This window comes from Opisthorchis viverrini, assembly GCF_000715545.1.
Source record: "Opisthorchis viverrini unplaced genomic scaffold opera_v5_1, whole genome shotgun sequence".
Taxonomy (NCBI): domain Eukaryota; kingdom Metazoa; phylum Platyhelminthes; class Trematoda; order Opisthorchiida; family Opisthorchiidae; genus Opisthorchis; species Opisthorchis viverrini.
The window spans coordinates 595,025-622,916 of record NW_008751657.1 but is presented as its reverse complement, the minus strand read 5'-3'; the positions used below and the strand labels follow the sequence as shown (position 1 = coordinate 622,916).

Below are 27,892 nucleotides of genomic sequence, written 5' to 3'. Positions count from 1 at the left end.
GACGGGCCACATCAATGGCTAGAGACATTGTCAGATATGGCCCAGTCGCGCCCTCAGTGGCGCCCGCACATCAAAGCTATTGCCTCCAATACATAGCTCCTTTTCCAACCCCCCCACACTTGACAGCCCACTGACAATGCTGGATTTATGCACCAATTTATCAGCTCCCGCCTGCAATGCGCGGCTACCTACCCCTCCCTCCAAACCATCGGTGAACGAAACTGCGGCAGCTACAACCACTGTACGACGAGTACGCAGTTATTACAGCTGACAATGATGAAAATGATGATGATGGAGTCGCGCTGCTCTTGATCTAACTGCTCCGTTTTGGCCTTCTTGGCATTACTTCACTTTGTGGAACGGAGGTCCAGCCTACAGGACCATTGCAGCACCTAAGGTCCGTCACCATGTCAAGGTGGCAGCTTTGGGTCGAAAAACTTCTCAAAAGCATTCGATCGAGTTCCACATGTCCAGCTGCCCAAGAAAACCATTCTTGAAGGATCCAAGGATAAATTTTATGCTTTCCCTTCGATAAAGTTCTGAATGAAACTCCGATAAACCTACTCGTCCGCTGCACTACTCCCCAGCGGAGATCCTCAAGGGTCCGTCACGGAACTAGCCTCTTCTGATATACGTCAACGATACTCCGGATGTGCTTTCAAGTCCATATCTATTTTTTGGGGGTGGCCTGAAATCTAGGAGTTTCAACACCAGAGCACTTTAAACTGATGTTGATTCTGCAATGTAGTGGTCACTAGACCGGTGTCCTTCTCTAAATGAAGAAAAGATCATCTATATGCCGCTTGGGATAAATTCAGAAGACGACTTCGCCGTGCATAGTGAGAATGAACCACAAGATATTACGAAGCTAGATCCCAAAAAGGATTTAGGTGTTTGGCTCTCTTCAGGCACGTCTTCACTCCAAGTTGTCTACTCGAAAGCAAGAAGAACCCGGCTCTCAGCAAGCGTGTCTAACGATCGGCTGCCGTCGTTAAATCTGTTGATTATGAGACGCCCACTAAAACCACTGAACCCTTCCCCGAGACTATCGTCACCTCCTAGGAAGTCTGATATTTGCGCCTTGTTTGGACAAGGTTCGGCCCTTAATTCTTTCACCGTCGGGCACACGGCGAGACATAAAAATTTGAGCGAGCACCTTTATCCAATATCTGTTTTTTCTCATTTCCGGTGGCTGATGTGTGGAATAAACTTCCTTACACACTTGTCCACGCAAAATCTGGGACCCAGCTAAAACAAGCTTTGATGAGTGCTCATACTGACAAACATTTTACTCGCTGGTGAGAACATAAAGAATGGTGCTCTGACTTTTTTATTGAGGCTTTCAGATGAACCCAAGCCGCTGAACGACAAGAACAATAACAAAACTTTGTTCCTGTGTAGCAATACGCGTGAGTCTGTGGTCGAAAACCGGAGGACTACTCAAATCGGTTATCCTCATAGACAGTATCCCGCAAGCATATAACAACACAGCCCTTACTGTAGCGCATGGCCTTTCCGGGCCAGTTATATGCCACAAGTGACGCCAATTAAAAAACGTGCTTTGGGCCTTTGCAATTTGTGGACTCCAGCAGATGCACCTTCACCATAGCTGATACAATGGAGCGAGGGTATTAGAGCAACAAAAATCACTCCACTTTCAGTTCCACCGTAAGTTCTTCCAATTCTTTCTATATCCAGGAAGGGGAAGTTCATTTTTATGACTGCCAGTTCATAACCAGATTTCATGCGGCCGGTAACGTGTGAGTTCATACCATCAACCATCATTTTACCCCCAATGATTTAGCTCAACAAACTGCATTCATACGTGCTACAACCACCAAGGCATCTACTTGGTTGTTCAACATGGCAGTGGTATCATTCACCTCCATCTCATTAGAGCTTTCTTTGGGCTACCTGAAAATGTTCATAATCGTAGCCCCATGACTGTGGCCTGGCCTTCATTGACCGTTCCTGGGGCTCCAATCCAGAAGAATATTTCTGGTCACCTATGGCCATGCGTTTACCTGGGATACAGTATTGTAATCTAGTAATCAATATGTGCAGTGGAAGTATTTAAAATCATCCTCAGGCTCCAGAACTACTTCCAGTGGGGAGAAACCGATGGCGTAATTGTAAGAGACCTACTATGATAACTGTAACTAACTGCCTTCGAAAGGCAGGGGGCGCTGCATAAACTCAGGTCAGGCCATTAGTACCACTGGCCCCATGTAGAGCTCAGAGCTCAAATCACAGTAATGTGTGAGTTCATTGGTTACAGAACTGAAGATGCATACTGTTCGACGTGGCAATTTGTACACTGAGATCGGGACGCCACCGGACATCGTTGGCATAAATACCAGGAGCACGTTTGGAGAATGAGGGTTAAGGTAGCTAAAATTCGCCATTTACCAGCTTCGAGGGGCTTCCTCTATTGGTCCGCACAAAAGCTTTGCCCCTGAGAATCGACTCACGCACAGGACAAACCCTGGCGCATGATTGGTCCAAATTGGCTTCGCTTCTTAACAAAGGTTTCCACCAACGGTATTCCGAGGCTAGATGGCATTCTGGGGTAGGCTTGCGCGTTGCGATCGGGGAAGTCTCCGTTCAAATCCGCAATCCGATCTCATTTCGGCTCTCTCCGTTTGCACGTTTCTTCATGGAAAACTCAGGTCCTTTGACAGTAACCCACGTTATAAAACATGGTTATTACTAGATATCCGAAAAAAAGCAAGCACCTATTTCCTGCCATACTTACATTAAAAGGAGTAATATGAGCAGTTATGAAAGGGTTGTGTGAAGCAGCAGAGGTAGATGAAGAGAATTTGTGGTCACGGGAACATGTTTTGTAATGTCAAGTTCACTTATTAAATAGATGAACGTCGAGTTACACATAGCCCATGCATACGACGCGGAGCTCTCCTGTAATAAATGAACCAAATTGTTTGGACCATTTTTTTACTTGCCTCAACAATCCTTTAGGCACTGAACTTGTTCTTCGTTTGAATAGTGCACAAACGCAATTTGAAAGTGCATGTGCATGCTTGTCCCTTGAAATGCTGATTTATTGACGTTCAATTTGCTCACAAGCCAAAGCCAAACAGTTGAGCAGCTCAACTAATATCACCTGACAGGCACAAAGGGCCGGCAGGGCTCCCAAGCGAAAGTGACCAGGGTCAGCGACTTGCGTTCTGGACCGGCCAAGTCAGGATGGTATAAAAGTCTGTGAGAAGCTACAAATCTTCATTCGTCGCTGCTTCCTTTTACATCGAGGTCTCTACGAAGTAGTGCTGAACGCGACCGGTGAATCCTCAACCACGGTAAACATGTCACCCACTTCGTGGAAGCCGAGTACACAATAGTCTGTAGCGTTGTCAAGTGAGATTTGTTGTAATTTAATGCCCTGTATGTGAACAGAACTCATCTTTGGACGAACATAATATAATAAGACGGGTGCCAGATTACCTGCCCTATCGTGTGTGCAAGTTCTTCATCGGATTTGAGTCAAAACTGTGAGGATTTCGTTGAGGAACCTACTCATGTTATATGCCAAACATGGTTATTTTGGTGTAAAAATATGAACTGAAGTCCGGCGAAGCGCTTACGCAATCCTTCTGATAGGTGTTCTTGATCGACAAATGTGTAAACGCACTTTCACACTGGAACATTAATGAACGTGGTTGTCGGTATGTTGATACTCTGCTGCGTACTCGCCCGATGCACTTTTGTTCGGGTGCGCTAACCTCGACAGCCGGTCCTCCACGCGGACGTTCCACCTGAACATTCGTCTTACAATAGTCTTAACGTGCAACGTTCTTCAGAAGTCTGACTGGCAAATGTACGTCGGCAACCGATGTCTAAATTTAAAACAGTAACAGGTGGTTTTTGTTTGTTGGGCCGCTTTAAGTCGTCCATGTAATTCCGTAAAAGTATCCGGAAACCATGGTATTGATTTGACAGGTGATGATATTTTCGCCCTGCGTGGTGTACCGCGCCGCTTAGCCAAACCCGTTTGTGATCCGTAGGATATCCGAGGGGCTTTCTGCAAATCAGACTCGTGATAGTACTTTTGTGATATTTATATTTCGAATGTTCTGCTGTTCACTTGGGTGCGGCTTCGTGGTTTATCCGCGAAGCATGGAGAACTGTGCAGGCCACCACCGTGTCAGTGTAACAGATGTGTTTATTGCCTGCGGCATATGATAGTCGCCAATTGCAAAATCCTGCTAGCTAAGTGAAATCACAATAAGACACCCTAAAAGAGTGTTAAACTGTCATGTTTCCTTGAATTTGTGGGTAGTTTTTTAGACTTAAAATCCATTCCACCCCCACGGTGGTGCGGCAGTGGAAAAGAGCATGTCTGTCACGCAAAAAGTGCCAACGGGCTTTGGTCACTATTATTCTGCCGGCCACTACTAACAGTTCTCCGTTGTTTCTATTCTCCAGATGCGACTGTTGCATGCATATTCTGCTCTTGAGAAAAAACTACTTCCCAACCACTGATTTTACACGTCCTTGCAACCCAAGCGTCATGGCAACCGAGGCATCCTTGCCTTATGTTAAGGACAAGCTTGCGTAGGTATCAAGAAACAGCGTAACTGCTCAATTTCTCAGGCAGTGATTGGTCAGGCAATATAACGCTTCCAGGCCAAAAGAGGGTAACATCCATCAGCGATTGACAACACATACGTTCACACATTACGGAGTTGTACTCGCGCATATTATTCGCGGTGTGTGCTTGAGCACCGTGGCGTAATAATGGTAAGAAAACACCTGCAGACACTGACTGGGTTTTTCATTTGCTTTACTCCAAGCGTGCCACCTGTGAAAAGCAAGATTGTCTTACACTGCGCCTATTTTCAATTCGTCGAAGCCTGGTATAGTGAATTGCCTTGCAAAGATTGTGAAACAACGGCGACCATCAAAAGTGGGCTACCAAAGTATTTACCTTGTGGGTCCTCCTAATCTTTCACCAAATGCGTTGACTGTTTTTCTACATGCGGCTCTCGCGCACTGAAAACACCAGAGCTAAGGTCTATGTCTTGGTAATCTCTCTGAACGGAAAACAGGGAGAAAGTTTATGAGCTGAGGTCCAGTAGGCAAGGTTGTAATTCACCAATGGTCACATTTTAATCAAACACAACACCAGCTTCTTTATATTACACTGGCCTGGTCTTCAAAGAAAACCGTCCCCGCTGTATATGGCCCACGTGAACCGACCAGTACTATTACTGGGGTGCATGCGGCTGGTGAGCATATAGAATCGGTCGTGTACTTGGGACCTTCCGTCGCGTGTGATTGTATAACGTGCTAGCTATATGACCTGTGTGCAAATATTTAGAGCATGCCAGACGGTATTCCACCCACAAGTCGGAAATATACATTTTTATTACTACTGCTACGTAGCAGCCATCCCGGTGTGGTCGCTGAATACACAGCATGCACGCTACGGAAGTCGAAGGAGGCAGTGCTACTTCTGGTGTAAAGTTTCGAGAAAACTCTGTGGACGGAAAACAGAAGGAGGCATACGAACGGAGGCCAAGAAAGCAAGGTTGCTCATCACCATTGCTCATATAAACCAACCAAAATGGCGGTCACTGTGTACTGCATGTACTAGTAACTAACCCTCTTTCGTTGTAATGTTCAACTGAATGGTACACCAATTCGTTCTCACGCAGAACTTTGTGGAGAACGGTTAATTCATTTGATCGAATAAAAATAAGGAATAGACAAAGTTCCCTGGAATAAAAGCAATCAGTATCGTTGATCCGCTTTCTGCGAATGATGCACTGATAATGCCGCCATCATAAACTAGGGTTGAGGTGATTACTGATAAGACAAAACATGTATCAACGCAGGTTTCTGTTATTAGCAAAGCCCAGATCGCATTATCCGGAGTCAAAGAAGTCTGTATTTTGGGTTGCCGATCTACTTACATGTATCCGCTTGCTGTCTGTCAACAAATGGTTGGCTTGCATGCCATTTATCGACGGAAACTAAAACCAGTTATGACGAGAGGTATCACCACAAATGTTTTGTAATTCAGAACACTCACTTTTTGTTGGCGAGGTTATATGGACAAATCACTGTCGAATCGTCGATTCTCTTTCATTGTTCAGAACACTCACTTTTTATTGGCGAGGTTATGTGGACAAATCACTGTCGAATCGTCAGTTACTTGTATTTAGGACCAGGATGGACGGTGACATAAATCAAAAAGGGGCATGCCAAAATGCTGAAAATAATAAATTGTATGCAATAAGTACACCTCTTGTAATTTAGGTTCTATCCAAGGATGATACGCTGCTACGTTTAAGTGGATCAACCATAAAACTATCCAACTGGGCCGCAGTTTTGAATGTTCTTGCAATAGATGTCTCAACCGGTCATTATTGATATGATCCTGCAAGTAAACTGATCACGCAACAGACTCAGCCGCTTAGCTTACGTATTAACCAATCACCTCTCCTAACTTGATGTCTCAATGCATCAATAAGTGTGCACGGGTTGGAATCATAATTCTGTCGGTAATGTCTTCCCAAATTTCTTCTTGTATTAAGCGCAGCTAACTTAAGTCTATCCTAGCTAATTTTTCATCTGTGCTTATGAAAACAGCTGTAACCCTAGGTTCCACGAAAGAATGCACCAGAAATGGCAATATTGTAATCAATTCACTCTAGTAATCCAATAACTCCAAAGCATGTTCCACCTAAGAACGCTAACGATTGTGGGTGAAATTGGAAGCTCCGGATCTAATTCCGGCTGCTGGGCATAGCGCTTTCTAAGAGTGTATCAATTTTTATTCTTAGGCCTACATTTCGATATGCCGAACCAAATATTCCAGCTTTCTATCTAAAAACCGTAAGAAGAGTTTAAATAAGGGGAATTTGTGGAAGTCACTACAGAATACGTATATATATGATGATAATGTTTGTTCCTAACTGGTGCGTGGCATAATGTCAGGCATGATCATTGTGTTTTGGTCAGAATGACAGCACGACTGGCGGGCCTTGTAGGTGGGACGAGTTGTGCAGTAAAGTGACAGTATCCTAAACAGTGGACATTATCTGGTGTACACGTTAGAATTTGAAGGTGGTGGGTAAAATCAAAACGGTGAGCGAAACGTGAGAAATCGTAGCTGACACATGACAATAAAACCGCGAACTGCGAAAGTGCTGAACAAGAACAACGGTTCTGGCGAAGCAGCGAAGTTGACGTCGTTTGAACTGTAACATAAAAGCTCCACAGAGGCCTCATGACATTGGACTGCTGGGCTTACGGCCAGCATTACAAATTGCGTAAGGGAGGGTGATAAAGCGGAAATATTAGCAATGCGTATAAATGGTGCCAGGAGTCTCACAGTTGTGGTGTACTCTAAAAATGCAGAAGATTACTGATTTCCATGACATTGGAATCGAGCGTAACCGTTCCTTAGAAGAGTGAGTTGATGACAGCATGCAAGCTGGAACGAGATGTGTGCAGAAAATTATAATGGTGCCAGAGTCTCACAGTTGTGGTGTACTCTAAAAATGCAGAAGATTACTGATTTCCATGACATTGGAATCGAGCGTAACCGTTCCTTAGAAGAGTGAGTTGATGACAGCATGCAAGCTGGAACGAGATGTGTGCAGAAAATTATCGACTTTGTGAAGATCACAAACCGAAAGTCAACCGAAGTAGTTAAACCCGAACGAAAGGTTCAGCGGATTTGAGACGAAATTTTCATTTTCGGGAGATGGCTGGGACAAGGTAAAGAGTTTGTTATTATTTTCAGTCGGTCAGGCAAGCGAGTGAGGGGTACAGTCAATGGTAGAAAGACTATGCTTGCATGTGTGCTATCAAACTGAATGTGTTAGCCCCGTGCCTTCATTGACCTAACATACTTCCGTTTTTGGACAGCTTCGTAACGGACGTCACAATGAGGTCATTTGGCCGGGATGGGAACTACTTCAAGCAGCGAAATTTTTCGGGTTGCCCCAGTAAATCTGCGGAGGTAGGGCGATGCCGAGGTAAGAACCGATTGGGGATCACAGATCAGGTAGAATGTATAACGGCCGGACATGGCGTCCGAACCAGATATTGCCAACGGTCGAAGCATGCACGACCTACACGGCAGGGAACCGTATAGACCAAGCTAACTTGGGCATTGACAAGCTAATTAAATATTAAACCAAGGATATCCGTCGGCACATAACCAAAGACGTCCTGGGACACCTAACAAGTTACTACAATATTCTATTTTCCGGATGTTTAAACCACCAGAGTTCATTTTTTATACGTGGTATGAGACTAAAAACCCTATTGACGCCGCTCACTAGAAGCAAGCCGAGATTATTTCCGCCTTAACTGGAAGGTTTTCGAAGCTGTGGATTTTTCGAGGATTTCATGTGGTTCGTTTGAGCGTTTGGGTCGGACGTTGCTCATGGCAGAGTGAAATTTCAAGGTCACAAACCATCACCGATTCGCATTTCATTACCAGTTTCCGAGATGATGCACTAAATCAAACTATTGCACATTTTAGCCTTATGCGGTGCTATTTAAAAATGAGATAATACCTACAAGTATCTGATGTAAACTCTACCATGATAAATAGACTAATATCGTTTCTGTGCATTGTAATCTTCAGACGTGATAAATGAGACGAGTTTTTCTGCAAACTTCGCGCAACGTGGCGATTTAGAAAGCTTTCCTATTATCCGGTAAAACGGTAGAAGTTATTGGGATGAATTCCGTGAAAGTGGTGGGAGGTTTGCCTCTGTGGATGGCTCCCATACATAAAGGTGAACAACTAATCAATAGGTAGTGCAATGTTATGAGATGTGTGCATGTGAATCGCCAAAAAAGACCTTTTCCAGTGAAAATAATTACGCTGCTCAGATGGAATTCGTCACGATTCTTGACTACATTGACGGAAATGAAGCTGCTAGCCCCGCGCCAGGGTATGTTGCTGATTATGAAGGCATAACAATGCACGTCAGCGTAAACCAGTGTGCGCATCGGTCCACCAAACTCGCCCATCATAGGATTACTCTTAACTTATTGTATGGTTTAGCAATAACTGACAGCGACTCTGTTCGTTTTTCAGTAGATCACTTTCCCTCGATGATAAATCTCAAAAATATGTGTTCAATTCTTACCCGTTTATTCCTTCGATAAAATCGTTCAGACATGTTGCCGTTATAAGGACAAACTGGATTCTTGGCCAACTAGCCTCGTTGTCCCTAATTGTATCTGAATTGGACACAGAGTATTCGAAGCTCAAGAGGGTTGTTCACGAGGCAGTCTTAAGATCACTTGTCATAGACTTGAGTCTGGCAATCCCAGGAGCCTTGTAGGTCTTGAAGCATGCGCACACAGATAAAAACCGTAGCAAACAGCCAGTGAGTGTACGGCTACAATTTGTCACATATGTTCCTTCAGGGCACTAAAAACCAATTTTACTCAACTCCTGCTTCTTGGCATCCATACCGTGTAGCTTACTGGGAACAACAGCTCAATCTTCCTCATCATAACTTTCAACCACCTCATGGTCATGTGCGGTAGAACCGTCATCAAATGGAAATTCGAAATGCAGGCGCATATTCATGGAAGCAGCGATGCTGCCTTCCCTCCTACACTGATCACTGACGTTGGTAGGGCTGGTCTAATCGAGCAACCAGTGGCATTTATGCATAAAGTTTATTGCCTCCAATGTGTGTCTACGCAGTTCATAAACAAACTCAACATGCCTCAACGCTTGCCCGGATATCATACGATATCCCGCTTCCCAATTATCTCTGGAACCGCCGCTGGAACTAATCTGCATATGGTACATGGTTTGTAGATGATCATTTGAGTTGAACTTCAGAATGGAACTGACAGCTTGAAAGACACTAATATTGACCAGCCATTACATATTGCAACTTTTCTGGCCGAGCAAGGCAGGTTCATGGGGCCTCTATCCCAGAAGGCGAAGAAGCATCAATGCACAAACTCCTCGTATTTCATTCCACTCACCCCCGCCAAGCCATGCGTTTTTCGGCTCCACGGTTTGCACCATTCTGAAGGAGGTAGAGAGAATAGCACTCCCATCCGTAGATGGTCCATTTGCATTTGTGGAACATGGCTGATTTATCAGAGTCGGCTATTATGAATGTTTAACACCGTTGACTGACGTGCTGCAAAAACAAATACCCATTTTTTAATCACCTCGTTACTGACCCACGGATACCATTCGAGGCCATCAGCGCTTCTAAAGCATCGGGTGTCAAAACCTCAAGACGCTTTACATAAACTTTTGACCAATGTCATGCTTCGCAACCAATCAATAATACAGCACTAATTATATCCTGGTAAATGCATCCCTTGAGACCAAGATTAATGCAGTCTAGACGCCACAAGTGGAGCAAATTAGCAAACTTCTTTCTGACCTTTGAGTTTCTTTCACGCACCTCATTGGACACAATGCCGTTAGAGCTGATACAGTTCAACAACTTCAAATGATCTTCCATGAGTCCGTCATCATTGACAGCAGTACGTGGCTTATCAAATGCGATTTCTGGTGCCGGATACACTCTTCAACAAAAGTTTCCGGTGTACAACCGAGGACTCGCTTCCTAGTCGCCTGCCAAAAAGCTATGGTTCGGTGGCAACAATTATCGAACACACGATGCTCCATTTACGCTACTCAGACGGTTAATCAGCATTATATCCTATTATTATATTATATTATATTATATATATATATATATATTATATATATATTATGAATGCAAGATAGCTGCTTTTTCGCATCGTTGGCTTATACAAGTCTTACCATTGTAAGCGGCCTCCAAAGATCTCGGGCATGTGCCTCCCCAGTAATCAAACGACGATTTATGGACCTGCTAACGTCACTGCAATTGATCGCTGAAAGCAGGCTCCTTATTCCATCCGTGCTTTAATGAAAAGAACAATGAGCGAGGCTACCCGATTTAACCATGTAAGCAGCCCACGAATACATGAGCGTCCAAATAACAAGCGATATTTCTACAACCTCAGAAGATGAACATAACAGAAACACCAAAATATTGCGACGGATGTTTAGACTCAAAAAAGTAAGTGAACAGTAGCGGAGTAAAATTTGAAAAATCTCGAACGATTCATGTAATAGATGCACCAAACTCCTTTCAAGTTACCGCTCATGGCCCACAATCCGTTTGTGGCGACGAGGGGTGAAACTGCCAATGCACGATATGAATTGGCCTTGCACAGATAGAGATCCAACAAACGAAATCCATGGCAGATCCATATAGAAACAGTTGCAAAATGCTGCTTCAATCTTCTCCAAAAGCCAAATTGTCAGCCAAAACTGTCAAATGCCACGAAGTTGTGATTATGTTTCGGATACGAACTAAACGGTTCACCCCGAATACACGGGGAAATTTCGCTGCTGTCTTGGCGAACTGCACAGATAAAGCTTAAATTCCATCCATGAATCATTGATCAGCTTTAATTTAATACGCCGAGTAAGCAAACTCCTTCAACTGCAGATTTCAGGTATTCGAATGGTATACGGAGAAGTGCCATGTTATAGGTGAACGCCTACATGGGTGATGTGACTGACTGAAATTTGTGCATGCACGGCCATGCCAAATAGTTTTGTTTAAATAGCCAGGACCCATGCAAATTGGGGGAATGGTATCTTGTTGAAATAACGCCGCATAACTTGGGAGCAGAATGTAATGGGATCGAAACGGCGAATTGTAAACATTACAGAACACCCAGCTAATGAAGCGTGGGGATAAGCATATCAATATCATCATGGTCGCCGATCATTCCGACTTATTCCAATGATAACTACTGTACAACGTTCATAGGGATCACACCTAGTTCCAGTCGGCCTTTCAGTCAAATGTGCCACAAATTAATCTATCCGAGAAGTTCGAGTAGACCTGTGCTCCACTGAGTGTTGAATAAATGTAAAGAACATCTATTTTACGGTATAATTCACATACTTCCTGCTTAGCCAGGTGCAAACCTGTGAAACACCACGTTTCTACTAGTCTCACGGAGTTTATAAGTAAATTCCTAGTTATTTCCCTGTTTTTATATAGACCCAAATATGTGGTTTTCCCCTGGATCACTCAGCATGAATGATTTTCAAACCAGCAACTTATCTTCTTCTGCAGCCCTCGCAATATGCAATACATAATAATCCTACAAAACCTAATGCTCGCCAGTTAGCCACCCCCTCTTACATGAGCTAACAACAAAGTCACGCTCGCTTCAGTCACTGTTTCGGCAGCCCTCCCCTCACACAATGAGCCCAGTCTCATGAACGACCAACCATGAACATAGTGACGTAAACCTGGCTATTTGGTTCTCCTCATATTTACATATGGCCACACGCTTTTGCATCGGCCGAAACCCGCCATTCTTCGAACATCTCTACCTTGACTTTGATTATTATTTTTGATCTCGGACAGTTTCGCCACATTACGGTAGTTACAAGCTTGAACCCTTGACTGCCCGCCATAAACCGCCGCAGGCAGTCTTATACCTTAGTACTCTATAATAGGCCTTATTGACGCTTCACTATTTTGAATCTCCAGTATGTGGACGGCAGTCGCATTATGTTGTTTGAATGGTAGCAGTAAATTACCCTTCGCCTTTGACGGACGCTAAAATATCCCTGGTCCATTTCGGTCTCAATTTGTCACGACTCTCCAGCCAAAATAATTACCACAACACTCCAGGTGAGTCCTAGAGGATGTTCGCAAACCAAGCTGTCTACAGACCCGAGTAAGACGTCGCGATGATGGTATCACGACTGCCATAGTCAGCCTGAGGGCTTGCTCGAAGTCAACGTGACCTCTAACATTTCCTGAACGAGAGTGCACACAAGCCCAAAAGACCATCTCAGACTGTTAAACTTATTCCAAAACCTCAAAGTACTGCTAATCTCATTGTAGTACCCGCTCGTGCTGCCGCAAACACACTAATTCTTAGGTGAATATAATACTTTGCCATGCACCCGATACAGTGTGCGATGGTTATCAAAGAAAAATCAACCAGACTTACTGCCTGTGAAGGACACTTTGATTTATTTGACGGGACGCTCGCTCCAAAATGGAAATAAAAACCTGCGTAAGTCACGGATGGCCGCTTTGCTTTGAGTTTGCGCAGACATGTGCAGGACCATTATTTTTCATTTATACTTCCACAACATTTCCGAACCCATCAAAAAAGAAGACACGTTAAGAAACCAAATTTTCCAAAAACATTCTGCCTTAGTCATGGAAATATCATGTTTTCTTATAGCAGCCATTATAAACATGAAGTCAGCATTAACAGTGGTCAAACAAACAGGCTTAAACAAATTTCACGAAGACTGTGACTCTGAGAATACACTTATATGTGGACTAAGTACTGTCGGACACTAAATCTTCATGTAAAATCTTTCTTCATTCTAACTCTGGCTTCTGAGAAATTTTCGTTGTCTAAGGATCGGCCTCCCTGTTCCGACCTGTGAGAAAACACAACCCATGGAACCTATCGGCAAAATAATCAGTTAGAAGGCGGGTTTGAATGTGAATTTTTCGTCGCCAATAAACGCTCACATGAGCACACAATGAACTCTTATACAGAAAGCAGCCATCAAAGTTCACCAAGACGACAAAGCGCCCTTGGAAATACGCTGAATTGGCTTTTCTCAATTTCAGTGTACGTAAATCCTGTGAAGTTATAGCAAATTTTCGAAGCTTGAAGATTTTATGGGCTAGTGTCTTGCCATTACCGTATAGACAAATATCGTCTGGTAGCTTTTAAGAGGCGGTTCTCTTAGAAGCCCTCACTCACGCTGAGACTCGATTCTAAGTCTAAATAACCTGGATGGAGAAAATGTTTTCTGCACACCGGTCAACTAGGTTCACGACCGGCGGTTATTTGATGGCCCCTCAGTTTTCCAGGCCAATCTGGGTGTGCAAATTACGTGCCGTTACTGGAGAATCTGTCGGAACTCGCTGGTGTGGCGTTGGTTCACCTCTTGACATTCGATATTGTAAGCCCAACATTTTTGCGATACCTGCCTTCTCCTACTCTCCGCTTCTCCCACTCCACTTTAGGCTTCTTGCTGTGTGCAGTTATCCTTCGGATTCAAGGAAGCATTCAGGTTTTCAAGTAACTGACATCGCTCGAATGTTGAAACTTACTAATGTATATCGGATTTAAACCTTCAGCGCAGACCCATATGGCATCCAATGAGACATATTCTACCGAAGTTATATATGCTGACCTTTTCCTCGTCTATAATGAGCACAGTTGAGTGGATAGGAAAGGCACGAAAATCAATGCCAGCTAGAACGTCTGAAGCTTGCTACTATTTGACAAATTAACGTGCGGATCACTCCGCATCCAGTCGTATTGTTTCAAGAGCTATCATCTGTGAAACGTACGGAGATGAAGTCACAACAACAAACCGCCATTATTTCCGGGCTGAGATGCCCTAAGTTGTATCAACGGCGCGTGCCATACTATGTAAGTATTTGATGTCATGTAAAGGTATACTACGATGTCGATGGTACCGTAAAGAGACCAGCGTTGCACTGCAGTTGACTCTCTCTGCTTGTTGACTCTCCAAAAATTCGCAAGTTAGCTGGATAAGTATTTTGGTTCTGACTGTAATGTGCCAAATGGCACAAGACTGTACAAAGTCAACGGTCAACGACCACTAAAAATATTGTATAAAAATCAGCGTACAACCCACTCATAGAAGTAAGCGTGCCTGCCACCGCTGTCGCTCTGAGGTCATAGGTTGCAATCAGGAACCTGATCCCTAAATACTTCCTTTCCAATTAATGCTTTGGATGGAAGCAGTGAGCACCTTAACTTAAATCTCACGATTGCCATAATATTTGCTCCACGACCTCTAACGCGATCGCAGGCACTATGTCAAACTGCTGTTGTTGGGGGTTGAGTTGCTGGCTTCCTTGTAAGGCGGTACTAATGGGGAGAATTTCTAGTGAAGCTTAACTGTAACTATTTAACAAACGCTTCAGTCCTCAGCATTTTATTAAAGTCCTCTGACTTTGGTGCTCGGCATCTCGGGGCTTACTTTGAAATGCAGCCATTTCTATGTCCAACGAAGCCGGTTTCGAAACATTTTTCGACGTTGTCGTTCAAGCCCTTGTTTGTAATCACTAACGACAACCTAGGGTATAAAGGCTGGTAGATGCCCCCTTATGAGTGTAACATAGTAAAAATAATCATGCAGATTTTGTTTGTTGGTTAAAATTCAACCTTACGACTTATTCTGTCAAGGCTGCCAAATATAAATAGCTGGATACATTATATTCCCCGCTCTTTCTTGAAACCTTCCCGCAAATTTATGCCTTAGCCGCTGCCAGAAGGCTAGGCTGATATTTGTTTGTAGTAGCAAGCACTCTTCAATATTCAACCTCTACATTCGCCACGCTTTTGAACAAGGATATGGCAGCAAGTCTGTTTTTTGATACAGTGAGCAGTGACGACAACGGTGAATGCTCATAGAGGGCTCAAAGCCAGAGCAATTTCAATAGACATTCAGGTTTTGGCTCTAGGTTACATGGATTCAGTGGCAAAATGCTCGTGGACTACGCTCAATAGCTCGATGCTACTTGTTCTGAGAGGAAGCGGAATAGAGGGGACCTCTGTCTGCTGCACACTGGGCAAAAAAGAAAACGGTCTAATGGGGGGATTCACGGAGTCCACTGTTCCACCAATCTTCGTATTCATGCGAGTTCAAGGGGCTGAGATGTAATTCACATCCATGCCTCCGAGGAGCCTGGTGTGTGAATCCCATAATAATTATTGGCCGTCCTGTCGGCGATATCTGGAGAAAACCATACAGGAACCGAGTGCGCTGTCTTAGATTTTACTGTTTTGCCTGAGTACAAGACGTTTGGGCAAACATGACAATAAGATTAGGATAACCACATGCGCCGCAGTACATGGTCCTTGTTGTCCAAACCACTAAACTGTCAACCAAATTTTAGCCGGGTGGAGTACTAACAGAGAGACCATGGAGAGGAACGAATATTGGACACCTTGTTTGCTCAGATAGTTTGCCGAGTAAACTTTATCGGATTTTCTTGCATCACATTTCACCTGAACGACAGCGTTGATTTTTTGGCCAAGAGCTTAAAAATTATCATTTGTTAGGAAACTACCCAAGTTCTACTCGGATGGATTTTAATGCAGCTGCGTCAAATCATGCACTGAGCTATTCGTACATTCACAAGTGAGACTGTTATTCCATAAGATGTTTGTTCCCGCAAGTACCACAGGATCTCTTCGTTTAAAAGCTATTAGATATATATGGTTTCGGCTTGCTCCATGAATATTTCGTCAGATTCACATCACCGAACGTGAATTAAAAGCATTCATCTAATTTGACGATTGCTACTTTGTTGTGAGCCATAGTCTTCTTCAGAGGCACCCTATTTGGAGTGAGAACACTGACCCAAACATAGTCTGCAATTTACTGCAGATCCTCACTATTTTAGGCTTGTGCTCTATTGGTGTTGCATTTGCTAGATTTGTGAAAACCTTGAAAGGTGAAAACTAACTGCAGACGCTTTTTGCTGGTTCACTTTTGATATAGACCTAGATCCTCAAAAACTAAAGCGTCTCAACGAGTCCACATCCGATGAAAATTGTCAGCGTTTTACATCTATTTTCTTCGTCTAAAAATACGTATTCTGGTTATATGACTAACAGTTTTACTGCAAGCTGCAATAAAAGCTGAAAGAAGACCTCAAGAACACAATCAAAGCGTCTCCGTGCTTGAGGTTTTATTCTTCCGCCCACGCATAGTTTGAGGATTTAATGTAGGCTCAAAGCGGCCTCACAAGTACGCCTATGTGATGTAAGGCTGAATGATGTATGAAATCAAAAACAGGTTTGACTGCGGGTATCTCCGGTTGTCGATATAGCAGAGATAGTTTAAAGAAACAAGTGGGAAAATCGTTAAAAAGTTCTAGATATTATTGGTAGCACACTGCGTTTAGTCGATAAGTAGATGTGATTCTTGGACAGACCTTGAGGATAGTCTGAGTCGTCTAAAATCCAAGCAGCACATCAGAAGCAAGTTAACTCGACAAATAATAATCTTTAAAGAGAGAGAATTTCTTATGAATTTTCTAACTAAACATTTAGGTAAATCCGTAAACTTCTGAACTTTTTAGTGTGGCCAACGATTTGTTTTCGAACTCCTGGCAATGGGTGTATCATAAGCAGATCCAGCCTACCAAAGCCGAAAGTTGCCGCAACTAGCATACATAACGTCAGGATTCAGGTTTCAACAGACAACCCAAAAGCTAGGCCGCAGCCAGGCATTAGCCATCATTTGGAAATAGAGCACAGCACACCCCAGTCTAAATATCATTGCACCCCTCATTCAATCGGCGTCTGCTATTATGTTGATGTGTTGCGTTGTTAGGTTATATAAAGACCGAAATCAGCCGGCGACAGGGAAGCTCAGCAATTTTCTCAAAGCATCCAAGTAGCGTATTCTATAACTTCTTGCAGTGAAAATTTTTATAGAGTTTCGTTTTACTGATTGAAGCGGCCTGTAGATTCGCGGCTAGCTGACGACCGAGCATCAGCCGTTATTCCCATTGACGCAGAGCTGATAATGCAGTTGAGTCGGTTGTTCTAAGTTCGGCTATTCTTAGCTTTATTCTTAGTTACTTGAAAACACCGCGCAGACCATCGAGCACTAGTAAGTGGTGCGAGCGAAGGGGGCTGTTCTAAGGTGAACATGGAATGTCAACATAAGTTTACCGTCCCTCGCCATCCGCGGCTAAATTTCGTCCCGACACTGAAATTTGCCATTACCTCATTCTCTCCCACTTATTTTGTGGAATCGGACTGTGGAATGGATAGGTTTCTAATGTAATACAGGAAAGCCTAACATTACGTTACGGAGAAGAGCCCCGCGCCTCCACCTAAATCTCGCTCGTTGCGTACACTTCTTGACTATGTCAAATCGGTTGATTTTGCGGTTTTCGAGAGTAATGATTTACCGTCTGCTACGGGACCAATACTTTCATCAAATGGCAAAGGGATGTTCACGGTCCTCGACCTGGATGATTTCCCTTGTTTTCGGAGACATATTCATAAGGCTGAGTTCAACACCAGAGGTCAGCCACCAAATACTAATGAACCGTTTGATACGGTATCCGAACAAAATGCTATATCCGAAGAATATATCAACTGTAAAGACCTTCCAATCCGAGAGGATCCGAACGATTTCGATGGAGACCACAACGGAACTATAAGCATCCACACGCTCATTCAAGGTGTAGCAAATGTGATGAACATGATTGGAACTGTATTCATTTTTCTATTCATTATTCTCTTCTTCGAATATTCCAAATGCTGTACCATACGTAAAATTCGAATACATGCGTGGTTATTGTTACGCTGTATTGACTTCTGGGTATCTAGCTTGTTTGGTTATATCTATATAGGTGCTGGACTTAATTACTTTACCCACCTTGCTCCCTTCACTAATACATGTGACTGAAAACCGCGAAATCCATGTTAGGGTCACAGGAAGGAGCGGCACTAGTGCATTATAGCAAGTGTAGTGAGGTTTTATCAACTTAGCGAGCGTTTCACAGGGAACACCTAGAATACTTCCACTATCCTTGAGATGACCAATTATAGGCACAAAATCGGCCAGTCAAACCACCTCCAGAAACATCAGTTGTTGCGGACCTACATGTCATATTTGTCCGTTTAAGTGACTGTGGTTCACACCCACTTTAAAACACAGTAGCTGATGCCATCGCGTGGATCTTATATTGGCTGTTTTTCTCGGTTATCCACGTCCAAATTTCAAGATGACTAAATCTTTGCGAGAAAACAGGCTTTTGGAAGCAAATGGGTACAATAGGCAGTTGGAGTTTTCCATAAAACTGCCCAACTGACGTCTCAATTAACCTTGGAGCTAACCCACAGAACGGTTTCAAAAATAGTTCAAGCTGAACATTTGTGCAGATAGTCTGTTTCGAAAAACATTAAGGTCTTGGCGCCGTTGCTTTCTCTTTGTGAAAAGGTGTACTTGATTTCTGGCGATGTCTCTGTTACCAGATACACCTCAGGTCTTTACCTTCGAGCACTCGTATGGCGAAGCTTGGGCCTTCACCTTATCATGCTTCTTTGGCAGAAGCACCGACTGGATGTTCCGCAACACACCACCCTGAGCAATCGTCACACCACCCAAGGGCTGGTGGAGCTCCCCGTCGTTGCGGATGGCCAGTTGCAAGTGACGGGGGATGATGCGGGTCTCCCTGTTGTCATGGGCAGCATTGCTAGCAAAATCCAGGACCTCAGCAGCGAGGCAGTCCAGGACTGCGACCAAGTACACGGAGTCACCAGCACCAACGCACTCAGCATAGTTGCCTTTGAGCAGCAGACGATGTACACGATCGACGAGTCCCTGGCGTGACGAACTGGTCTTCGCATCGACCCGAGTTGTACCGCCTTTGCCGCGACCACTCATGGCTTTCTTAGACGCTGAAGGAGAGGCAACGTGGACTTGACGCAGCACCTTGTAGATGCAGATCGCATAGCTCTTCTTCCTCCTCGCTTCTTCTTGTCTAACTTCGGAACCTTCACCTTGGAAGCCTTCTTCGCAGCCTTACCGGAGACGACCTCCAGAGCCATGGCGCAGTACAGCAAGGCAGATACGCCTAAAAAGATCGAATTCTGCCATAGAAAAACCGGTACGTTGGTATGTCTAGTTTCGGATGGATCCCTGGCGCTAACTTGAGACAACCATGGCGGCAAATTGGCATAATAATGAACCCCAAGCCACTCGTGCAACTGGCCAGAATACGGGCTGTATTCTTGTGTCGCTACGAAATCTGGCCGCTTTGGGCAGCAGGATTGGGACGTCTTTGGTACTTGAAAACGATGGTTTCGAAACCGTGACTCATGTGCTTTGGTGGTAGCTAATCGGTGACGGGAGTATTGGAAAGCGAGTGTCCGGTTTTTCAGCGGTATCTTTCGTCGATAAATGTGTCCAGCGCCAGAAGCTGCGACGTTTAAGTCATGTATCATGCAAGGCGAAATTCTATCCTCCGAAGAGGGTAACAGAGAGGTATCTAACTTTCGGGTTGGCAGAAGGGAATAAGAGGGAGTGCGGAAAACCTGGCCTTTGTCGGTGCGAAACAACTTCCAGGATGCGGGCTGCCTGAACCCACTTTTTGGAGGCGCTGTAAGACATGGCTGATAATTACTGTCCATTGGGCAGAGTCCCAAACATCTATCGCTTTATCGCTAGCAGTGGGACGCTGCTACGCTCAAGGAACCTATCAAGCACGCGATTAGCCTGAAGAACGGGTTGGTTACCGGTCAAGCGTCAATCGGGCATTGATTGGCCGAGAGTTTGGACCTAACAGCCAATCGTACTCTAGTGACAGCCTAAAGGCGGTTGGCAGTGCCGCACCCGGAGAGCGTCTGAATTTCCTCACCGCATACACTGTGTATTCGAAGCGCTGTACACGTGTTTTTGAGCTGGTTTTACTTGCCACTGCACGTTTTGCACTTTTGGTGATTCTTTTGACGAAAACGCTAACTTGGAAGGTTCAGACCAAGTGATTACAGTCATTGCAATATTGCAATTGGCATATTGCCGCTAGCATGTGCCAGTGGCGTTCTTGTTGCTGGTTTCTACGTAGATTTCCTGACCGAATGTCTGGAGGTGAAGACACCTCGGAATGACTATGGTAGACCAGCACTAAGTGCCTTTCTCGTCCACTTTTCTCCGCAATAAGACCTCCAAATAAATCATAGTTGCACTTTAGCAAAGCATCAAATGCTTTTAGATTTCCTGAATGTCTGGAGGTGAAGACACCTCGGAATGACTATGGTAGACCAGCACTAAGTGCCTTTCTCGTCCACTTTTCTCCGCAATAAGACCTCCAAATAAATCATAGTTGCACTTTAGCAAAGCATCAAATGCTTTGCTGCACTGATGATGACGCACCGACAAACCGCAGTTCCGAATCGAATGTGAGTGGGTTCCTCCGAGATATTTGCTCACTGATTCGTTCAGCAAGAAGGACGGATGACATGATCTCCCAGACTGGACCACCGTTAGGCGGGCGAGATGGCCCAAGTGGTTAGAGCGCGAATTTACCGACCGGAAGGTCCGTGGTTCGCACTCGACATCTGGCACTTAACTCCCCCTGTCTAGGCTTGGGCAACATGGCAGTATCCCAGCCCTCGTGTTTCCTCCGGGTGGCATGGCAGCTAGGCACCGGAAGAGTGTTACAGCTGAACGTCTATTTATTTATTTTTTTAGGTGGTAGCACCGGGGTTGGTGTTTAGCGTAGGGATAAAAGGGAACCTGTTCATTTATCTGCTGAACATCGTCTGTTCCTTGCCAGTACGAACCCTAACCATGAGCCCTCACCAAATTACTTGGGGGCCACCAACCGGAAGCCTGTCATAGGCTCAGTTAAATCATTTAGCCATCAGGTACTGGTAGGGAACCTTAATTAAAAGTCCTCGTTCCTTCTGGTGGTGCGCAAGTTGACTGCCCCGAGCTCATTGCGTTGAGTAGTTTAGCACGCTTTTCATGCCGAATTAGAGTGGTTCCTTTTGCAAACTTCAGCAGATTCTTTTGGTATCTCAGCGGTATCGAACAGACCTGGCTGGATTGCTGCTCATTCAGGTGAGAAAGACTGACTGCAGATTCAGTGGAACCGATTGACAGAAGCTATGCTCTTATCCTTTAGGACTTTGTCAAAGTCGTCTGATTCGACCAATAGTATTGAGCTAAGCATATCTTAGTGCTCCAACGGCTATGATAGTAAAAGCAGAACCCTAAAACACCGGGTAGTCGTGTTCTTACAAGAGCATGAAGGACAACATGGGACGCTGATCGATTGCAGAGGCCTAGGAAATGGCGAAGGCTGTCGCTGCAAACAACAGCCTAGCACTGTCCCAGCTGACTTGATCAACCGGCCAGAAGGAGATGGGTTTCAGCGAGGCAGCCTGTGAGAAAGATGGAAGTCTTTCATCCTCAAAGTCCCCGTCTTAAACGATGGGCTGAGCGCTTCAGAGAGCAGTTCAGCTCGTCTGCTTCAGCATAACCTGTGGGAGAATCAGTCTGCCACCAATAGTAAGATTCCAGTATGGAATATCACCTCTAAACTCCCCGGGACACCGAGCCCAGATGGTCTACGCTGCGCACTTTTCAAACGAAGGTAACGAATTCCTGGTAGATAATTTATCGGTTCCATTTTGGAAGATTTGAAGAATACCGGTGGGATGGAGCGTCCTGCTCGTGGTCTCACCGTTCAAAAACATGCCATTTGAGAACCTCGTGGCATCAATCTGGTAGTGGTAACATTAAAGACGCTGTCCAGCACTATTTGCGCGGATTGTTCGGTTATTCGGACAGAACCAAGCCGAACTTCGAAGGATAATCGACCATATATTTGCCTTGTTCTTGAGGAGCGCTGCCTTTTTGAATGTTCAGTGTTTATCGTTTTCCCTGATCTGGAAGCTGCCTTTGATTCGGTTGATTGTCAGAAACCGTTCTGCAGTCATATGTCCCTTTTAATATTGTTCCTTCTGAGGGCCCTGTATGTCAATTTCTGTCGATCCCCACTGGTATACTGCAGGCTTCCACCGTAGTTCACCACCACCATTGTTGAAAGACAGCAATGCTCTCTGTGTCCATTCCCATTCAACTTTGTTATTGACGTGCAACTTGGAACTCTTCTTCCTATCTCTGAAACCTTGGGAACCGAAATACTCTTGGGGCGTTTTACTGAGTACGTAGGCGATATCGTTCTTATTGCTTCAGGTCCTTCAGAGTTTTCAAACAGTTGGGCCGCACGGTTTGCCATGCGTTTCACACTTGCAAAGTGCAGCCAGTTCTCCCAGGGTTGATCAGTGGTTGCCCCGTTGTTGATCTGGAATCAGAGTATAACCGGCTCCCTTAGGCGGACAAACGTTAGAAATTCAGCCCTGCTATAAAGCTTGGCAAGATAAGACACTGAGCACGACTGTCAACAGAGTCATCCCCGTCTTAAACGATGGGCTGAGCGCTTCAGAGAGCAGTTCAGCTCGTCTGCTTCAGCATAACCTGTGGGAGAATCAGTCTGCCACCAATAGTAAGATTCCAGTATGGAATATCACCTCTAAACTCCCCGGGACACCGAGCCCAGATGGTCTACGCTGCGCACTTTTCAAACGAAGGTAACGAATTCCTGGTAGATAATTTATCGGTTCCATTTTGGAAGATTTGAAGAATACCGGTGGGATGGAGCGTCCTGCTCGTGGTCTCACCGTTCAAAAACATGCCATTTGAGAACCTCGTGGCATCAATCTGGTAGTGGTAACATTAAAGACGCTGTCCAGCACTATTTGCGCGGATTGTTCGGTTATTCGGACAGAACCAAGCCGAACTTCGAAGGATAATCGACCATATATTTGCCTTGTTCTTGAGGAGCGCTGCCTTTTTGAATGTTCAGTGTTTATCGTTTTCCCTGATCTGGAAGCTGCCTTTGATTCGGTTGATTGTCAGAAACCGTTCTGCAGTCATATGTCCCTTTTAATACTGTTCCTTCTGAGGGCCCTGTATGTGAATTTCTGTCGATCCCCACTGGTATACTGCAGGCTTCCACCGTAGTTCACCACCACCATTGTTGAAAGACAGCAATGCTCTCTGTGTCCATTCCCATTCAACTTTGTTATTGACGTGCAACTTGGAACTCTTCTTCCTATCTCTGAAACCTTGGGAACCGAAATACTCTTGGGGCGTTTTACTGAGTACGTAGGCGATATCGTTCTTATTGCTTCAGGTCCTTCAGAGTTTTCAAACAGTTGGGCCGCACGGTTTGCCATGCGTTTCACACTTGCAAAGTGCAGCCAGTTCTCCCAGGGTTGATCAGTGGTTGCCCCGTTGTTGATCTGGAATCAGAGTATAACCGGCTCCCTTAGGCGGACAAACGTTAGAAATTCAGCCCTGCTATAAAGCTTGGCAAGATAAGACACTGAGCACGACTGTCAACAGAGTCATCGTTCAGCTGCAGCACCCCTTCGGTATCTCTCTGCAATGCCACTAGAAGGAAGCACGAGGGTTTAGATACTGCCAGGTTGCTCAATCCTAGATAGGGGAAGTCGAGAGACAGTGGTCGAGTTGACTTTCAGGTCATTAAATTCGCGCTCTAACCAATTGAACCGTCTCGTCCACCAACAGAGTACACATATCATCAGACCTCTTAGCCGCGTTTTACGGGGATGTTACGCCATTAACCAGTTCCAAAACCGCACCCAACCACGATGAGGCACTTGGGGACAGAAGTCGGGAAATCATACCTTCGTTAGGTCTGCAGTTGGACGTTTAGTTTTCCTCTCACTGGACAGTTTGGAATAGGAATGTAAAGTTGCTGCCAAGGTCGTCTCGCTGCAAAGGCACAGCCACTCCTGAATTGCTTAGAGCTGACGGCTTCTCATTTTTGACAGGTTATCAAGCCACGAAATGGATAGTGACGGCGCGTTTCGTCGGGGTGCCGTGGGACTCCTTAGTGCACCTTGAAATGCTTATGTGAATGGGTAGGGAGGCCACTAGAGCATGTATCACCAGAATATGAGCCCTGTGTAGCATTTTTAACCTAATCACAAAAACATACCAAGGAACGGACAACCAAACGGGCTCTTTCAGTCCATTAAGTCAGTCTCTAATACACCTAATGGTATGTTCAACCTGGTTTCTATAGTCTGGTCCCGACACATTGACTTCTAGTAGTCCGCAAGTTTTTTTTACACGCAACAAGCATGAAAACATTCATACAGCTGGCGACGATCAATAATGTAGCAGCTGACTACTGTTAACGACTAAGTTCGGAAGTGGGCATGATGACAGTGGTGACTGACAGTTCTCAAAGATCGATGCACTCCTTAACTGATTTTGTGATAGGGTAGTCTGCAATCGCCCAAACTTTCTCAGCATCAATGCAAGGGCTAGTAGGATCCGACGTGGTTGCTCCAAAAACATTTAGATGAAGTGATCGCACTGTAAGTCAACCAAGGACTAACCGCAAATGCAAATGATGCTCAGGAATATTCCGACTGACGATCAAACTTTTGTTGATGTACGCAAAATCAAAGTAAAACATGAAAAGCTTGCTCTGTAAAAAAGGGAGTGTTTGGGAGGCTAAAAATCATTCAAACAAACCCATGCGGCCTGGCAGTGTCCTTGATGATACATGATAAACACGTCGACAGTCGCTGACTGTTCACCGTATCTGCTTATACTCCAACAGACTGTATCTCCGATGCACTCACATCTAGAAGCAAGAGATCGTCTTAACTAAATGGGGTGAGTCGATAGTGGCGCCGAATAAAAAGTGCTCGTAGTGAGTGTGAAAATCATGGAGGCATTAGTTCGATCACCTTTGTAACCAGAATCTTTGTCCTGTCTTACGAAAATGCGTGAAGACGGGACCCGAGAAGATCAAGCGGTACTTTGGACAGGAAGGGGCCACGGGCCACATCTTCATTCATACGTTCCATCCTGGTGACCGGTTGTTCGTTTTCAACGGGCTTGAGCAAAAAGGTATGCCCAAGAAGTTCGTGAATATCATGCGCAGTTTACATTCGCATGCTGAGACGTTTAGAATGTGTCTGAGAACGAGTTAGAACACAGTCCAGGTTTTCGAGGATAAGCAACGTTTTACTTGTCTAGGAACAAGCGTGCATGAGCATACACAGGTTCAGTACGAGTATATATGATACGTATAAAAATAAGCACACAAAAACCATGACACATACTTGTGAGCGAGCGAGGGTACATGCTTAGCTCTTCATAAGCTTTCCTAGAAGAAGTGGTGTTTGACAAGGATATCCGTCCTCAATTTCTGTTATTGAGGAGATAAGAGGCGAACACTGGAAGGTCTCCGGAACCCCGATGTTCAGACCTGTCCGTGATCTGGAATATGTAGACGACATTGTTCTCATTCTTGAAAAAGTGCAGGAAATGTAAGCGTTCCTTGTAAAGCTGAGCAGGTCCACCCAGTTTTTCAGCAGGTGCATCGTGCCGTCAAGGAGTAAAATCATGCTTCAGGACATGCTGCCTTTGAATGTGTACCTGAGAACTCAGGGAATGACACTAGGTTGTGAAACACTATACGTCGCTTGGGATTTGCATTATCTCTGACGGTAGTGTGACAGATGAATTTAATGCATGAATCTTGAAGGTCAGAATTTTGTTTGCCAATTTTTCCACTTGTGACTTCAAAAAACATCTCACTGAATCCCGAAGAACCCGTGTAGGAAACGACAGTATGGGCTACATTGTACAGGTGCCAGACTTGGCCACTTTGGGCGCACGACCTGAGATATCTGGTCTTTGACTACCAGTGTTTCAGAAGTATTGCTGAAATAGACTGGAGTCAGCGAATATGCAGTGAGGCAATCAGGCTACGGATTTTGGTGAAGCAGAGGGTTATATTTCTTGAGAATACATCCAGCACCGAATCTAAGGGGGTTGGGTCATGTGTTCTGCATGGCGAGTGACCACCTGTTTGGATGGAGGCTGTTTCCCGTGCCTAATTTGGAATGGCGGAAACCTTGTATTTTACATGGAAGAATGCTTTGAAAAGTTTGGGCGCTGTTCGCCCCCCAGGATGGGGTCCGCTTGACCCTCAGATAAACGGACTTTTTAAGGTCGGCGAGAGCGAAGCTCGAAATAAGTATTTCCCCCGCCTTTGTACCAGGGCAGGAGGAAGACTGTTCAAACGGGAGTGATGTAAGTGAGAATTGACAAGCATGCCTGTTACAGATCACCTGAGATTTCTCTTTCTCTGTTGGGAGCAAAAAATTTATGCTATGCCGCTAGTGACATCTGCACGATCATCTACTTGCAAAAAAAACTTACTCTTCATTTTCAAAACAGTACTTTGCCCTTTATGAAAAATTTCCCCAATGGCTAACGTTTTTTGGTGTTTGCAAAATCCATAGGGTTTCGGTGTGATATTCTAGAACATTGCTGGAAATACCGTGTATAAAACTCCCGAGTTTCGTTGTTAGCTTATATACTCCTTGATTTTGTTACCGTTGGACGATTGAGGTATTCCGATGTCACCTCCGTCGATCTAACACGCTTACAAGTGTGCAGATCAGGTCTCCCTATCAAAATAATCTTAACAGATCATCTTTGATCGTCATTTGTTCAGTCAGTGGTCCAGAATGACCCAACGTGACAAACGTGACACAGGACAAACAGGATTCTAGAACCGGTGAGTCGACTGCAGTTGCACTTCTACCTTTCTGCAGCAAACTTAAAAAAGGTGCCAGGTGTAATCCTTCAGCGAAACCACCTACCAGACAAGTTTAGATGCTGCGTGGCCTACCTCGAGTGGTCGATCCATGGTGGTTCAGCCGTAATACCCTTGTGGTGCCTAGCTTCCATGCCGCCCGGAGGAAGCATGAGTGCCGGAGTACTGCCAGGTTGCTCAGACCTGGACAGGAGCAGTTGAGATACAGAGGTCGGGTTCTAACCACGGGCCTTCCGGTCAGTAAGTTCCCGCTTTAACCACAGCCGTCTCGAGTGGTTGATCCAACTGACTTGCGAACCCGTGTTTGACACGAACGCCGACTGGCCGATCTTATGGACTCTAACTAATCACCTTCCAATATCCCCTTCGTGCCAAATGTTGACGATGCCTCCAAAAGTCACTCGAATTCCCTGAGTGCTTTTGTTGAGTACACTTCAAATATAGTGTGTTTTGCGCACTTCGTTTTGGTACTTAGGATAATTAGTTTGAACTCTGTGCTTTATGATGGGGGTTATCAGCTTGGTGGAAATATAACAACAATTAGCCTGTGTTAGAAACCACTTTATTGTCTACTTCAATCACCAGTTCTGGGA

The 27,892-nt window shown here is 44.8% G+C and overlaps 3 protein-coding genes across 3 annotated transcripts in view; 1 reads left to right on the top strand and 2 right to left on the bottom strand.

The window, feature by feature from the left end:
* Positions 1-2,563, bottom strand: part of T265_00011 (hypothetical protein) — a gene marked incomplete at both ends in the record, with an annotated part of 36,762 nt that extends 34,199 nt beyond the window's left edge. The window contains one exon of the mRNA XM_009163668.1: positions 2,485-2,563. Within this exon, the coding sequence (XP_009161932.1) occupies positions 2,485-2,563 (79 nt within the window). The remainder of the gene's footprint in view (positions 1-2,484) is intronic.
* Positions 2,564-19,099: 16,536 nt separating this feature from the next.
* Positions 19,100-19,668, bottom strand: T265_12418 (hypothetical protein; the record flags this gene model as incomplete). Its single annotated transcript, XM_009163834.1, is given in 2 exon segments — positions 19,100-19,641; positions 19,647-19,668. Coding segments are annotated over 2 exon segments (564 nt in total).
* Positions 19,669-27,358: 7,690 nt separating this feature from the next.
* The window catches only part of T265_00010 (hypothetical protein), a gene marked incomplete at both ends in the record, with an annotated part of 40,409 nt that continues 39,875 nt past the window's right edge, over positions 27,359-27,892 (top strand). Inside the window, one exon of the mRNA XM_009163667.1 lies at positions 27,359-27,539. Coding sequence (XP_009161931.1) covers positions 27,359-27,539 — 181 coding nt within the window. The remainder of the gene's footprint in view (positions 27,540-27,892) is intronic.